At 38.2% G+C, this 13,857-nt stretch overlaps 1 protein-coding gene across 2 annotated transcripts in view; it reads left to right on the forward strand.

Annotated features, from left to right (window-relative positions):
* SH3D19 (SH3 domain containing 19) overlaps window positions 1-13,392 on the forward strand; it is a 189,479-nt gene extending 176,087 nt beyond the window's left edge. For both annotated transcript variants that reach the window (XM_058721173.1, XM_058721174.1), the window contains 6 exons: window positions 343-401; window positions 2,278-2,480; window positions 3,206-3,258; window positions 7,609-7,795; window positions 8,232-8,329; window positions 11,478-13,392. In XM_058721173.1, coding sequence (XP_058577156.1) covers window positions 343-401; window positions 2,278-2,480; window positions 3,206-3,258; window positions 7,609-7,795; window positions 8,232-8,329; window positions 11,478-11,582 — 705 coding nt within the window. In that variant the 3' untranslated portion in view covers window positions 11,583-13,392. The remainder of the gene's footprint in view (window positions 1-342; window positions 402-2,277; window positions 2,481-3,205; window positions 3,259-7,608; window positions 7,796-8,231; window positions 8,330-11,477) is intronic.
* The last annotated feature ends 465 nt before the right edge of the window (window positions 13,393-13,857 follow it).

Consider the following 13,857-nt stretch of genomic DNA (forward strand, 5'->3'; position numbering starts at 1 on the left):
GCCACTTAATAGATGCTCACTGAGTACTAATTCCTTTCTTCCTTCCCTATTCGCACTGAAGGAAAATAAAATGTTCTAGAGTTATGAAAATAGAAGAAATCCACAAGTTTGATTAAAATGTTTTTTGGGGGTCAGAAAAGTATTGCAGAATTCTGCCAACACTTGGAATACGTGTGGTAGTGCGTGAATGCTTTCTGCCTAGTTTCTATCTTAAGTCGTCCTCATCTGAAGTTTTCAACTTACAGAATGTGGGAGAGAGAAAACTCAGTCCAGGGTAGGATGATATTAATGTACTTATTCTATTCTGATGTGCAAATTGTTGCCTTGACTTTGTCTTTACAGATTGATGTTCCTGAAGGAGGAAAAGGGAAAAGAGAATCCGTGTCATCTCATTGTGTTAAGTAAGTTTTATTTGTGTCCTTTTGCACCAAATGCAAAGGAGGCAAGCATTTATATCCTAAAGAATTACCAAACTGAAAACACTTCAGATGTGTGATTATTCACATTCTCAGTGTGTCTTTGTAATTATGAGGAAAACTTTGTCTTAGTGGGGGGCGCCAGGCTGGCTCAGCTGGTAGAGCATGTGACTCTTTACACCCAACATGGGACTCAAACTTAACAACCCCGAGGATCAAGATTGCTTAAAAGTGAAATCTGTTTTTAAAATAAATGAATAAAAATAAAAAGCCTTAGTAGATTAAAATTCTGATGAAAATGCAACATGTTGGAAGAAGCTGGCATAAACAATACTCTGTCATACAGGACATACAGACACACACACAGAGCCACAGACTGTCTATCCTAGAACTTCCCACAGCCTGGCCTGAGCTTGAACAGAGACAGTTTCGTTATCCAGCGCATTTTGTTTTGGCCTTCTGGTGTTTATCTACCAACATATTTTTAGAAGGTTCAGATATTTTTGCCACAGAAAATATTTTAATCTTCTAGAAATAGGAACCCTATAAAACTTGCTAGACGTTTTGTATTGTTTTGTTTTTAAGAGGAACTAGAAGAAAGTAAAGGAAGAGTTAAGTTGGAGAGGTCTTCCTTTATGTCTGAAAACCTTTCCATAAATTTATATACCCTTTTATGCACCACTGTAACTCCTTTGTGATTTAAAACACTGCCACAATGCAACTTTATATTCCAGTTAAATGAGCAAATTAGTGGAATTCACTACCTGCTGAAGACTGTAAACCTGTCTTTGAATAGGTCAGACATAAGGAGATGCTCCCCGAGGACTTCAGAAAATAAATGCAAAGGTTACCACAAATAAGAAAACTTCTGATGCCACAGTAGTTGAATTCTACTTTGAGTTCAATTTTTCTCCTATTTTTAAGCAGTGTTTACTGTGTCAGCAGGTTGAATTTAAAATGGGCCTTCACAGCTATTGATCCATCGACCTGACTTAAATCAGACTTTGATTGGTGCCAGTACCAACCTTTTCTCTTCAGGCAATTGCATCTCTTTAGACTGTTGCTATTGAAACTTCCCTTTCTAAAGCCTTAAATCGAAGGTTTGGTATTAAATCATGCCTTCAGGGATATAATTTTATCTCTACTTTTATCTTATTTTCAGTCACAATTGCAGATCATTAAAGGATTGTTCTCATAATCAGAAGTGAAGCCTTTTTAAAGGTGATACGGAAAGCATCTGTAAAACAACAGTGTTAGATATAAAATTGTTATAATTTTCCCGGTTTCTGTTTTCTTCTAACCTTCCAGTTGGGAAGGCCATTTCTCTCTATAGACAACTCACTGATGATTCAGCATATATTGAGGATACTCTGCCCAGCTTCTGCCCATCACATTTGGCCACGGAAGTTTCCTGTCTTGCCCCGAGGTTCTCAGGGTTGGCAACTCGTGAACTCAGTGCAGTTAGGATTGAGCGGGTTCAGATTCAGCCGGCCTACATATACAAAGACATGTAATGGAGTAAAGGAGTAAAGGTGATCAAGAAATATACCAGTATAGACTGGCCACAGGGGTCTCCTTTGTAATTCTCATGTACTCTGTGACCTTGATGTTAGCCTTTTTTTTTTTTTTTTTTTTTTGCTTTAGCCTTCTTGAGTGAGTAAGTTCATATCTAAAAAGTGAGGACTATCATTTAGAAATGTAGCTTATTCTTTTTATGGAAAATTTTAAATTATGCCTAGTATATCTTGTTCCATAGTAAACACAGAATAAGTATTTATTGAAAGACTAAATTAAGGTTTTAAAGCATTTTGAAAGTTAGTACTCTCTAGTTTAACTCACAAACATGATCTTCTTTGTTCAGAGGCCCAAGATGTATTGCTCGGTTTGAATATATTGGAGACCAGAAGGATGAGTTAAGTTTCTCAGAGGGAGAAATTATTATTCTTAAAGAGTATGTCAATGAAGAATGGGCCAGAGGAGAACTTCAAGACAGAATTGGCATTTTCCCCCTTAACTTTGTAGAACTCATGGAAGATCATCCCATCTCTGGTGCAAACATTTCAAGTGAGTATAGAGAATATGGTTTTTTATTATTTTATTACGTCCTAATTCAACTAAACCAAATAACAGGATCATAATTAAGGGGCACCTGGGTGGCTCAATCAGTTAAGCGCCTGACTTCAGCTCAGGTCATGATCTCGTGATTTGCGAGTTCGAGCCCCACACTGGGCCCTCTGCTGTCAGTACAGAGCCCACTTCGGACCCTCTGTCCCCCTCTGTCTCTGCCCTTACCCTGCTTGCACTCTCTCTCTCTTTCCCTCTCTCTCTCAAAGATAAACATATAAAAATTTTTTTTAAAAGAATAATACTTAAACTGCTTAATAATCCATATTTGTTAAAGTAGAAAGAAAAATGGTTTTTATTTTTTTAATTTTTTCGAAAAATGGTTTTTAAATGGTACTAATTATTGGGATAGTCATTGTTGTGGTAATCTCTCACAAAGATCTAGTTTTGGTGTTTTAGGTTGTTAGCAATAGCTTCATATCAAAAATGGTAAGGAATCATAGACTTTTAAACAGAAGTGGACTATCTAGTATAACTAATGTGTATCCTACTTTACAGTAAATGAAACAGACCCAGGGAGGATGGTTCCAATCAATGTTAGTCATTACATGAAGAGACTGGTCTGGAGTCCCAGACTTTTTATTCTCTCTCTATGGTTTTTCTCCAATACTAATACATTGTCTTTACATGTAAAGTTTTAACTTTTTTTCTTTTTTTTAACGTAGGCACAAAAACACCACCCAAGGCCAAAAAAGAAGATTCTGGTGCAAATTCTCAGGTAGGTTTCTTGAATGGGTAACCGTAGTGAAAGTCAGGTTTCAACTCTTGGAGGAATATTAAAATCATAATTATCATAAGTATCAAGAGAAAATTTCAGTTCATGTTGCAAATGTTTGAAATAAATTGGTAATACCTTTTACTGTGTATATTAGAGCTCATGCAAATGGGTTAGAAAGACATGCAAATGCTGATAGAAAACAAGGAAAAAGACATGATTGGAATATTCATAAAAGAGATACTGTAAGTGACTGATATTAAATTTTAAAATTTTTTTGTTTTTTTAATGTTTATTTATTTTATTACTTCCTTTCTTTATTTTTGTTTTCAGTATATGAAATTTATTGTCCAGTTGGTTTCCATACAACACCCAGTGCTCATCCCAAAAGGTGCCCTCCTCAATACCCATCACCCACCCTCCCCTCCCTCCCACCCCCCCATCAACCCCCAGTTTGTTCTCAGTTTTTAAGAGTCTCTTATGCTTTGGCTGTCTCCCATTCTAACCTCTTTTTTTTTTTTTTTTTCCCTTCCCCTCCCCCATGGGTTTCTGTTAAGTTTCTCAGGATCCACATAAGAGTGAAAACATATGGTATCTGTCTTTCTCTGTATAGCTTATTTCACTTAGCATCACACTCTCCAGTTCCATCCACGTTGCTACAAAGGGCCATATTTCATTCTTTCTCATTGCCATGTAGTACTCCATTGTGTATATAAACCACAATTTCTTTATCCATTCATCAGTTGATGGACATTTAGGCTCTTTCCATAATTTGGCTATTGTTGAGAGTGCTGCTATAAACATTGGGGTACAAGTGCCCCTATGCATCAGTACTCCTGTATCCCTTGGGTAAATTCCTAGCAGTGCTACTGCTAGGACATAGGGTAGGTCTATTTTTAATTTTTTGAGGAACCTCCACACGGTTTTCCAGAGTGGCTGCACCAATTTGCATTCCCACCAACAGTGCAAGACGGTTCTCGTTTCTCCACATCCTCTCCAGCATCTATAGTCTCCTGATTTGTTCATTTTGGCCACTCTGACTGGCGTGAGGTGATATCTGAGTGTAGTTTTGATTTGTATTTCCCTGATGAGGAGCGACGTTGAGCATCTTTTCATGTGCCTGTTGGCCATCCGGATATCTTCTTTAGAGAAGTGTCTATTCATGTTTTCTGCCCATTTCTTCACTGGATTATTTGTTTTTTGGGTGTGGAGTTTGGTGAGCTCTATAGATTTTGGATACTAGCCCATTGTCCGATATGTCATTTGCAAATATCTTTTCCCATTCCGTTGGTTGCCCTTTAGTTTTAATGTTTACTTTTTTTTTTTCAACGTTTTGGGTTTTTTTGTTTTTTTTTTTTTATTTTTGGGACAGAGAGAGACAGAGCATGAACGGGGGAGGGGCAGAGAGAGAGAGGGAGACACAGAAACGGAAACAGGCTCCAGGCTCCGAGCCATCAGCCCAGAGCCTGACGCGGGGCTCGAACTCCCGGACCGCGAGATCGTGACCTGGCTGAAGTCGGACGCTTAACCGACTGCGCCACCCAGGCGCCCCTTAATGTTTATTTTTGAGAGAGAGACAGAGTGAGAGTAGGGGAGGGGCAGAGAGAGAGGGAGACACAGAATCTGAAGCAGACTCCAGGTTCTGAGCTGTCAGCACAGAGCCCGACATGGGGCTCGAACCCACAAATTGTGAGATTGTGACCCAAGCTAAAGTCGGACACAACCAACTGAGCCACCCAGGTGCCCCGTTTTAAATTTATTTTTAATATATTTTTTTTTAGTGTTTATTTTTGAGAGAGAAAGAGAGAGAGAGACAGAGCATGAGCAGGGGAGGGGCAGAGAGAAAGGGAGACACAGAATCCAAAGCAGGCTCCGGGCTCTGAGCTGTCAGCACAGAGCCTGAGGTGAGACTCGAACTCATGAACCGTGAAATCATGACCTGAGCTGAAGTTGGACGCTCAACTGACTGAGCCACTCAGGCATCCCTTAAATTTTTTTAAATGTTTATTTATTTTTGAGAGAGAGAGAGCACAAGCAGGGGAGGGGCAGAGGGTGAGGGAGACACAAAATTCAAAGCAGGCTCCAGGCTCTGGGCTGTCAGCACTGTCTGACACAGGGCTCAAACTCACGAACTGTAAGGTCATGACGTGAGCTGAAGTCGAATGCTTAAGGAGCTGAACCACCCAGGTGCCCTGATATTAAAAAAGTTTTTAACTAGGGCGCCTGTGTGGCTCAGTTGGTTGAATGTCTGACTTCAGCTCAAGTCACAATATCACAGTTTGTGAGTTCAAGCCCACATCAGGCTTGCTGCTGTCAGCAGAGAGCCTGCTTCAGATCCTCTTTCCTCCCCTCTCTCTGCCCCTCTCCCACTCATGTTTTCTCTCACTCTTTCTCTCAAAAATGAATAAACATTAAAAAAAAAGAAAAAAAATTCACCTTATTAGTAATCAAAGAAATACCTTGTAAAGCAGCAATAAGATACCATTAACCTATCCATTTAACAAAGATTCAATACAATTCAACACTAAAGAAGTAATTATATGAATGCTAAAATAGAGGAAGTACAGGGGCACCTGGGTGGCTCAGTCAGTTAAGCGTCCAACTCTTGACTTCAGCTCGGGTCATGATCTCATGGTTGGTGAGATTGAGCCCCTAGTAGGACTCTGCACTAGTGGTGCTGAGCCTGACTGGGATTCTTTCTTCACCTCTGTCTGCCCCTCCCCTGCTCACGCTGTCTCTGTCAAAATAAATAAATTTAAAAAAAGAGAAAGTACAGATTATTACATTATTATTGTTTCTGACCCCCAAAAAAGGATAAAAAAATGGGACAAGATTTTAGTCACAAAGATGGTCATCGTGGTGTTTTTATAATAGGAAAAAACTGGAAGCAACCTAACTATGACCATTATTAGGAGAATGTTCTGAGGCCACAAATACTAGATTTATAAAATAAATGTCATGGGAGGAAAATATGTTATAGGGAAATTGGATATATAGCGTAATAAGACTAGAAGGAAATACATTTGTTAACATGCAATTGCCTAGTTGCCTTTAGGTGGTAAGATTATCTAGGTGGGTGGGTTTTCCCCCCACCTCTTCACTTCTTCATACATTTTCAAACTTTCCAGGTGTTTGGGAACATTTGTAATATTTGTATAACGAGAGAAAAAATGGCTTAAAAACTTTATGTAGCATGACTTCAGAAGTGTCTAAACTGAATTAGGAATGTGGATGACTTCCATTGTTTATTTGCAGCATATTGTAGAAGAATGAGCCTGATGGGGTCATTGTCAATATGTCACTGGTAATTGGGCTGTGTGTCTCTTAATTCTTTCATCACCACGCACTGATTAAATCAAACAGGGAAGAAGGTGACTACAGTTCTCCAGAAGGAAATATTCACGTTGCTGCCTACATGTCTTGGGAACAAAAGTACCATTCGTTAGTATTGATTACTCAAGTGCAAGAACAAGAGGGGTTTTTGTTTGCTTTTTTTGTTTTTGTATTATAAGCCATCAGTTGTTGCAAACTTAAGATGGGTTAGGCACTCTGCCAAGTGTGCTTACATGCATGACCTCATTTGATCCTTGCCGCAACACTAAGGTGAAGCTGGGGGTGGGTCTGAAACCTAAGCCTGTCTAGCTCCAATCCTTTGCCTTAGCATTATCCTCTCTTCCCTGCTTAAGCTCCTCAAACATGGGCTTCCCATCTTGACTTGGCAGAGACACCTTTTTGCAGAGCAAAACCTTCCTCCAGTGTGTTTGGGGTAAAAGCATTCTTGTTGGAGCATTCCATCATACTAACCCACCATGTTTGGGTCATTACCCTGCCAGCCTTAGAACTAACTACACCTCATAAAATTAAAAATGTGAATTAATGAAGTCCCATGCTATGGAATCTGATAGCCTCTGAATCAGGTAAAGACCAGGGATTAACAGCCTGTTCATAATTTAGGTAAAGAAGAGCTTCACTGAAAATTATGAGCTTTACCAGAGTTTTCTCATAGTGTCATAAATACTATATGCTTTTACCTAATGTTTTTAATGTAACTAATGTCATAGATCATACTTAGAGAAAAGTTTTTGCTTAAGTACTATATGTACTTTAAAAGCAGAAAAGCTAGAAATCCCATCGTATCTGTCATTTAGAATTATATTTTTAAGAAAAAAAGTTATTGGAAACTTTTATTTCTGAAAGCTGGTAGCAACATAAAATGTTAGGTGATTTAAAGAAGCGTTCAGGCTTTGAAATCTTATGACCCCTTAGCTTTCTCCCCCATTGCTTTTTAAGCTTTGTAGAAATCAATGTCAAATAAAATCTCACATTCCTTACCAAACTTCTGATTTGTAACAGGATAATAGTCTTTCTGGAGAATGGTGTGAAGCGCTTCACAGTTTTACAGCAGAGACCAGTGAAGACTTAGCTTTCAGGAGGGGAGACCGGATCCTGATCCTTGAGCATGTGGACTCTGACTGGTACAAGGGCAGACTGCATGACAGGGAGGGGATCTTCCCGGCAGTCTTTGTGCGGCCCTGCCAAGGTGTGACAACTACAGAAATAACAGTTACTCTCTAAGGGGAGAAAGCCTGAAACCTTTGAAATGATATGTATTTCTTTTCCCTCTGGCTATGCTCAGTTCAACTCGTTTGCCTACATTTGAAAGAGTTGATTCATAAATTTATGGAAACTCTCTTCATATACTTTGTTGGCGTTATGGGGGGAGGGGAAGACAAAAATGCCTTCACTTAATAGTGGCTAATTTTGTCTACTAAATGTATTTTGTATAGTTTTTTTTCCTGCTAGGAAAACATCACCTTTTTGCAAGTTAAATAAATTCAAAATTAATTGAAATTATTCTGTCCTGAGAATGAAAAGCATGGGGGGGGGGGTGTGGGAGGAGTGGTTCTTAAAATGTTTGATTTGTGTTTTAGTCTAATGTCTTTCTATACATATTTGAATTTTTGGTATCTTCACAGCTGAGGCAAAAAGTATGTCTGCTTTAGCACTTAAGGGGAAGAAGGCCAAAGCCTTATATGATTTCCATGGGGAGAATGAAGATGAACTTTCCTTTAAGGTCAGAATGTGTGTCTTTTTGTAACCGCATTAATAAATTTTGAAGTGTCTTCTACTGAAGGGTGGAACATTGGGTGAAGTATTGATCATTAGCTAAGAATGAACAGATCTCAGACCCTAATTCTAATGGACGGAATTAGAGAAGGTGAATAGGGCACATTTAAATTATCAGCAAGGTGTTTAGGCTCTTAAAACCTTCCTGACTTGATAGCCCTACAATCCCCGACGACTTCCTTATTCCTAGGCCTTGTAACATCCGACCTCAACAATATTGGAGTTTTCATTCATCCCTAGAAAAGGATGATTCTCTACATGGCCTTGGCAGCCTGCTACTGTCCTCTTTGAGATCAGATGGTACCACCATTGGCGGCTGCAGTAGTGTCCCTAAGACACTGGAGTATTGTCCACAAAGACACTGATTAGAATTTGAGGAAATGATCCCAAAAGGTTAAGTTCCTTTGCAAAGGTTTTTTTTTAGAGGCCTAATATTTAGTCTTACTTTACTGAAGAAGTACCTCTTCTTTTTTGTTTGTTTTTTGAGTAAAAACTGAGTATTTCCATGATCCTCTTTCCCCAGCCTACAGCTGGACCATGGTCAGAGGACAGCACTCAGGACAGTACTTTGGAACTGTTTTTTTTTTTTTTTTTTTTTTTTAATGTTTATTTATTTTTGAGATAGAGAGAGACAGAGCATGAATGGGGGAGGGTCAGAGAGAGGGAGACACAGAATCTGAAGCAGGCTCCAGGCTCTGAGCTGTCAGCACAGATCCCGTCACGGGGCTCCAACTCACAGACCAAGACATCATGACCTGATCCGAAGTCGGAGGGTCAACTGACTGAGCCACCCAGGCGCCCCTGGAACTGTTCTAAGAGGAAGGAGGATGGGTGTCGTAGTAGTTGCTGTCAGAACATCCCGTGTCAGACACTGGGAAATTCTCCATCATCGGAGATAAGCAGCCAGAGACGGGGCTACAATAGAGAGGAGTGACTGGGCAAGATGAGACTTGATGTTGTTGGTACCCCCACACCCGTCTAAAACAAAACGGGGATCTTGGGGAGTCACGGAGTAAAGGACAATGCAGAGATAAAGTCTGTATAAAGTTGCTGACTCTCCTATTTTGTTACGGAGTTTTCCATTCTGAGAATTTCTTCTTTTTCATTTTAAAATGTCATTTCTTTTTAAAATAATGTCATTTCTTTTATAAAATGTTGTTAGTAAATGATGATATTTCTTAATGCAGAGTTATAATTTAGTGACCCTGTATCAGTTCCTTTTTTTTTTTTTTTTCCTCTTAATTTATTGGTCCTTAAAATCCAAATGTTTGGAAACCATTGCCCTACTCCCTTTCAGTCATGGGCATCAGTGGCTCATACTTCATTCTTGTGATCTTTACTGCAAGTGAACAATCTGGATTCAAAGTATTTACATGTTATTTTGGCCTTAATATCTAGATAATATCCTCTAGAAAATAGGTTGTCTTCATTTTACAAATGACTGTCTGAAAGCAAGGTAATTCTAGAGTTTTTTAGTTAAGGAATTCTGCACAGCTGTCAGTATTGTTAATCATTAATATTTTATTAAATATTCACAGAATATTAGTAGAAATTTTTTTTGAAAAAGAAATTGTGCTAGCCATTAGTAAACTGACATGGTATGTACATGAGGACCAGAGCCAAAAAAAAAAAAGTTTCATTCAACTATTATGTCATAATTTAGGAACCAGAAGGAACTTATTTATAATATAAATTTTGAACAGCCAGAATTTTTACGGATTTTGGCAGAGTAAAGTAAATTAATGACATTTGATAGTCAGCATTTTTCCTTTCCATTTTCCATAAAGAAAGGCCTTAAATCAAACCATTTTTCCAGAGGGCAATGTACTAGTGCTACAAATAAAATCCATTTAGCCTGATAAAGATATTCTTAAAAGTAGCCAGGGTCATCTTGAACCATTATAGAATCTTAAACCCAGATTCTAAGAAATGGTTAGAATCCATAAAGAACAAAATAGTTTCAGGAGATAATTGTAAAAATTATGTCCTCATCTGTTGAGGAATTATAATATTCACATGAATGAGACATACAGCATCTTTGACTAACCTGATGAGGGTAAATAAGTGTTCTGAGTCAGGGAGAAGCCCTTTAAAGACAGGAAAGAATGTAAATTTGATCGTGAGGCCACAGAAGCATGGAATAAAGCAAATGGTAGAGGAGGATACCATTATGTGGAAGAATAAATGTAGAGTACAAAATGCTCAGGATGTTGGGAAAGGCAATTATAATAAAAGCCTTTCTAAGTAAAAAGTCCACTGTAAGATGTGGTGGCCATGTTGCCCAATGGTTAGCAATACAGGCCCTCGAAATCACACTAGATTGGAATCCTGTCTCTACCACTAACTAGATATGTGACACCAAGGAATCTATGTAATCTCTTTGGGCTTCAAGTTCCTTCTCTTTAAAATACAGAAGTCTGTAAGGATCTCTCTCTTAAAATGGCACAATAATAGTAACCACCTCTAGGATGCAGTGTTGTTTAAATGAGTTAATTCCTATGAAGTACATAAGGTAGGACACGACCTATCATAAGCACAGGACTTATTCTCTTACCTCCAAGTCTTTGTTTAAATGTCACCTTCAATGGGGCATTCCCTGACTGCCCTAATGAGAAGGCAGTCCCACATTGTCTGTCCTCCTCTGCCAGCTTATTTGTCTCCCTACTCTAAACTGAAGTCTTTATTCATTGTTGTAGCCATAATGCTCAGAACAGTGTCTGACATATGGTGGGTACTCAATAAGTAATTTTTACGTGAAAAACTATATATATAATATATATGACAGCTAATACTATTATTAAAGAAGTATTTTAGATTAGGAGTAATTGGGGGGAGGGCCAAAATGCAAACAGGAAAATAAAAGTACAGCAAGGGTGAGAAAGGCAAAGGAACAGGCTCTGAGGAGAAGTGGCATACAAGGAAATGGTGTCATAAGGTATAGATCATCTTTGTGGTGTATCATTTAATCCTCTGGGCAAATCAGGATCAGTGAGTTACATAAAGAGAAGATTAACCATGCCTGTCCAGGTAGACTGCTTACCATGCTTATTCTCGACAGAAACTAATCATTATTTCCAATTTTTGTCTTCTTACAGGCTGGAGACATCATAACAGAGCTGGAATCTGTAGATGATGACTGGATGAGTGGAGAACTAATGGGAAAATCTGGAATATTTCCCAAAAACTATGTTCAGTTTTGACAAGTCAGCTAAAGGTGAAGCTTGACTGTGTTTTTCAGCACAAGAACTCACTTGAACTATCACTTTGACTATCAGATATGTTTTTGCACTATTTTTTTAAACTGAATGAAATACCTATGCTGTACATGGTACACTAGCATTTTCTGAAAGCAGAATATGATTTTGTAGTCAGCTTTCATTCACAGTAGAAACCTGTACATGGAAACCCATAAGCAAGCCTTGATGTTCTATCAAGGAAGACATCAAGCAGGGTTAGCAAGGCAGACAGACACTTCCCCTGGGGAGAGCGTCAGGTGACATGGCAGCATGGGGAGGCTTACAAGCAAAAGTTGCACTTAGACATCTTTTCATCAGCACAAGGAAATTAACCATGCTTCTTCCATTTTTTACTTTAGTTTAAAAAGAGGACATTTGATATTCTCCGTGCTGTAACTATCAGGACATGGTTGGTAATCTAAATTTCATTGTTGATATTCAAATTAATTCTAACCACTTAAGCGCATTATCCCTTATTACCAGGGCAAATCTGTGCTTCAGGTGAGGCAGTTTATTAACTAGTTGGGGCCTTTATAAGCACGTGGTGAATCAGCTCGTGCTCATCGAATGCTCCTTGTGTTACTAAGTATTTCCCCTTTGTCTAAGGATTTAAGGGTGATTAAAATTTGATGTATCTTAGTCAAAAGAACCAAAATCATCTTGAAATGCCTTGCTAATACAACTAACCAATCTTTCCACCTACCTGCCATACCTTCTCTCTTCCATGTATATTTTATGTTAACAGGGTTATTATAAAGCACATTTTCTGAATCTGCAATCATTCTTTTGACAATTACTGGTACCCAAAGAAAAATTCATTTTCTTTGCGTTACCCCAGTAATATATAAAAACTGTCTTGTTATAGTGGTACATTATGAATTGCATATATCTCAGAATACAGAGCAACGGTTAAAACAGAAAACACCAAACCCCCACAGCTCATTTCTTCCCATTATAATCAGAATGAAAAATAATTTAAGAAGACCAAAGGCTGATAGTTATTTGGGCTTTTTCCCCCAGCTCATCCCTGAACAAATTATTAGAGCAAATGAAAAACCACTTTCCTGGTATCCATTTGTTATGCATTCCAGGCTTAAGATAAAAGTGGTTCTTTATGTGACTGAATCAATTACAGTTTATGGGCTTAAGCCAAATAGGTCGAAGACAATCTTCAAACAGATCAATGGAATAGAATTTCATTGGAAATGTAAAACACTTGCCCAACAATGTTCATGACTTTCTTCTATTTTTGAGAAGAATTCATATACTAGACCACTTGTTTGCTTTTGTTATGATTTCCCATTGTCCAAAAAGTTAGGCAGCCAGTTGTCAAACCATTATGTGAACACCATGTGGGGTTCTGTAAGGGAAGAGATGTTTACTGTCTTGGATGGAAATTCATCTTCCATTTACATGATTACAATTGATTTGGGAATATGGGAGCTGTTTTGGTTAAAGAGGACAGTATAAAGAAAACTTGTCAAATCTCAAGAGTAATTTTACGAGAAATGAATGACTTAGCGTTATCTTGACTAAATTTTTATTTGCAGCAAGGTACACAACAATAAGGAAGTGGGGATGTGTCTGGAATAGGATGGGGGTATGTTATTTTGCCTGTGTAATTTTAACATCATATATCAAAGATCATGAAAGCCTAGCTTTATTGGAGAAAAATATTCCTCTTAAATTTTGGCCTTGTGTTAGCAGAATGATAAGTGCAATAGTTGTAAATCTACTTGACACTATAATAAACTGAGCTGAACTTTTCAAAGTCCTTTTCTCATACTCGACTGAGTTTTTTGAGAATGGAGATGGTACCTTTGTATCTCCAGCCCTTTGCACCATGTATGTAGACTCAATAAAAGTTGGTTGGTTGGTTGGTTGGTTGGTTGGTTGGTTGGTTGGTTGGATGATTGGTAGATTGGTTGGTTAGATGGAAAGCTTTCACATATAGCAATACTATCTCAGATCCCCAAGATCCGGTATTTTTCCTCCTTAATTTGTAGACAAAAATCTTCATTGAAACAAAATTCACAGTTTGTATCATTTCACTCCTTCATGACACCTTTTTTGCTTGCCACTTATTACCCAGTCAACTGACAAAATGCTGGAATGTTGCTCAGTATGGGTTTTCACAGGTATTTCCTTGTTCTCTGTATTGATTGAACATATTACACTCGGTGAATTTCATAGGGGAGGAATAGAAATATACTTTTTCCTTTCAGTAATTTTAGTTGAA

The sequence above is a fragment of the Neofelis nebulosa genome, chromosome 3, assembly GCF_028018385.1.
Source record: "Neofelis nebulosa isolate mNeoNeb1 chromosome 3, mNeoNeb1.pri, whole genome shotgun sequence".
Classification (NCBI taxonomy): domain Eukaryota; kingdom Metazoa; phylum Chordata; class Mammalia; order Carnivora; family Felidae; genus Neofelis; species Neofelis nebulosa.